Here is a 2,592-nt window from a genome sequence, read left to right on the forward strand (position 1 = left end):
GCTTATTTTGTAAATGGAGGTCTTGAAATTTGAATCGGAGTTGGGGGGGGAAGAGCTCCTGGTGTCGTAAGTGTTTTTAGTCACAGTATTCACTGTAGCTTCTTTCCTTTTCCCTGCTAAGAGCAAAACTAATGGAAAATTTTTATAACTCTGTCTTTATCACATGCTTATTTAAGGTAGTGTCCCTAAAAGACCAGCCCGGCTACTGGTGCTGGTCCAGGTGCACCAGAATCACCTGATTGCATTAAAATGAAGATTTTTCAGTGTGCACCTAAAGATTCTGTTTTCAGAGATTTGAAGAAAGGCCTGGGAATCTGACCTTTTAAAATGTTTTCCAAGTAATTATGAAATTGACAGGCTCAGGAGGCAGTGATTTACATCACTATTAATAACTTTGATGCCAATTAAATAAAAAATTTTGGCTCAGTTATGATTTATTGAGGGGCACTAATTTCCTTTTACCTGAGCCTCAAAGATGTGAATGCTCTATTCCTTTCCTAGGAGTACAGTAGACACACTAGGCTGGGAAAAAAAAAAAAAAAAAACAGGCGTAAGAATGGAATATGCACTGATCAGAGGTAAATACAAAACAAAAATATGAGGTCAGGGACTAGATAAATAGTCACACATAAAAGGGGAAGAAATTATTGGAGAAAGGTCTAAAGTCCAGATATCCAGGTCATTTAATTCATTTTACCAGCTACCAAGTCCTGATTTGCAGGCAAGATCTGGTTTAAATGCAATACTGCCATTCATTCCTTAACTAGGTAGAAATTGATGAATTTGGGTCTGGGTCTGTAGGTTCACATGAACAGAAGCTTACCTTTTATGTGGCAATAGAAATGGGGGAAAAATAGTCTGATCCTGTCCACTCATTTTCTCTCATACACTTTGATGAATTTTCACGCACAACCGAATTTTTCTCAAGCCAGCCTTCATGTCCTTGTTCCGGAGACTGTAGATCAGAGGGTTTACCAGTGGGGTCACTGATGAGTAGAACAAGGTTACAATCTTCTGTATTCCAGCTGGACTTCCAGAGGTTGGGCTGATGTACATCACCATGAGAGTCCCGTAGAACAAAGACACCACAACTAGGTGGGAACCACAGGTGGAGAAAGCCTTATGCCTGCCAGCTGCTGAAGGGACCCGTAACACTGCTCTCAGAACCAGGGTATATGACCCAATGATGAAGAAGAAGGTGATGAAGATAATAAAAGAACTCAATATAGAACAAGAAAGCTCAATTACTGGGGCAGGGACACAGGACAGGGCCAGAAGGGGACCTGGGTCACAGACAAAGTGGTCAATGGTATTGGGGCCACAAAAAGGGAGTTGTGTGATAAAATAGATAGGGACTGGGTAGCAGAGGAAGGCTGTCACCCAGCAGATGGCCACCAAGTTCATACAGAGATGATTGGTCATGATAGTCGGATAGTGGAGAGGCCTACAGATGGCCAGGTACCGATCAAAAGCCATGAGAGGCAGTAAGAAGGTCTCAGTAGTGCCCATGGAGAAAAAGAAGTAGAACTGGAGGAAGCAGGCAGTGAAAGAGAGGGTTTTAGTTTCAGATAGGAAGTTACCTAACATATTGGGAACAGTAGTATTGATGTAACAGATCTCCAGGAAGGAGAAGTTGGCCAGCAGAATGTACATGGGGGTGTGGAGCCTATGATCCAGCTTCACAGCGCAGACAATGGCCCCATTGCCCATTAGTGTTAGGATGTAGGTCACGGAGAACAGCATGAAGAGGAGGACCTGAACCTGTCTGGAGCAAGGGAAACTCAGGAGTATGAATTCAGTTACCGTGTTGAATCCTGACATATTCATGATTTCCTAAGGGGTAGAGAGGAAAAGAGTGACAATGACTGAAATGGCCGTATTACTTAGTTCACAGGGGATATTTCTTTCTTTCTTTTTAAATTTCTAAGTTCCTCAGGTTATATCATTTTATTAAACAAATAATAATCTTATCTGCTGAACACCATTGAGTGTTGAAAGTGCTTGATATGATGTGACACTGCAAATCGTTGAACTCTTTCTCATTCCTCTTTCAGAGTTTTCTCAGAGTAAAGGACAGGATGCTATGCAATAAGCATCTTGGAGAAGGTTAATAACAGTACTTACAAACATGTATAAGAAAGTATGAAAATCATCCATAGAATAAGATATGAAAGACTTTTAATATGAGACACATATAGTGACCCTATATGACAGAGTAAAATTGCCCCATAGAGTTTCCAAGGAGCACCTGGTGGATTCAAACTGCCAACATTTTCATTAGCAGACATAGCTTTTAACCACTACACCACCAGGGTTTCCTTCAAGTACTTAGATCTTTGGAATCAGAGCCACAACTGCTATGCATCAGAGAAGGAGAAAATGGAGAAAGGTAATGCACAAAGTCTTTATGCAATTCGCTTTCATTCTAGATTAGTGTTGGAGTTATACTGTTATTACTCTAAAGTTGATCTGATATCCTAGACCAAAAAAAGACCAAAAATGCTACCCTTTCTTTAACGTTCATCAAACCTGTTAATGCAGGAAATCTTTGAACATCCAAAAACTGGTTGCCATTGAGTTGATTCTGAGTCA

General features: G+C 40.7%; 1 protein-coding gene across 1 annotated transcript; it reads right to left on the reverse strand.

Annotated features, from left to right (window-relative positions):
- Positions 1–882: 882 nt before the first annotated feature.
- Positions 883–1,827, reverse strand: LOC126084511 (olfactory receptor 11H6-like). The gene has a single exon (XM_049899124.1). The coding sequence runs from the start codon at positions 1,825–1,827 to the stop codon at positions 883–885; it is 945 nt and encodes a 314-aa protein (XP_049755081.1).
- Positions 1,828–2,592: the final 765 nt, after the last annotated feature.

This window comes from Elephas maximus, chromosome 10 (assembly GCF_024166365.1).
Source record: "Elephas maximus indicus isolate mEleMax1 chromosome 10, mEleMax1 primary haplotype, whole genome shotgun sequence".
NCBI lineage: Eukaryota > Metazoa > Chordata > Mammalia > Proboscidea > Elephantidae > Elephas > Elephas maximus.

Coding starts and splice junctions, on each gene's coding strand:
- LOC126084511 (XM_049899124.1), bottom strand. CDS start 1,827: ATGAATATGTCAGGATTCAACACGGTAACTGAATTCATACTCCTGAGT.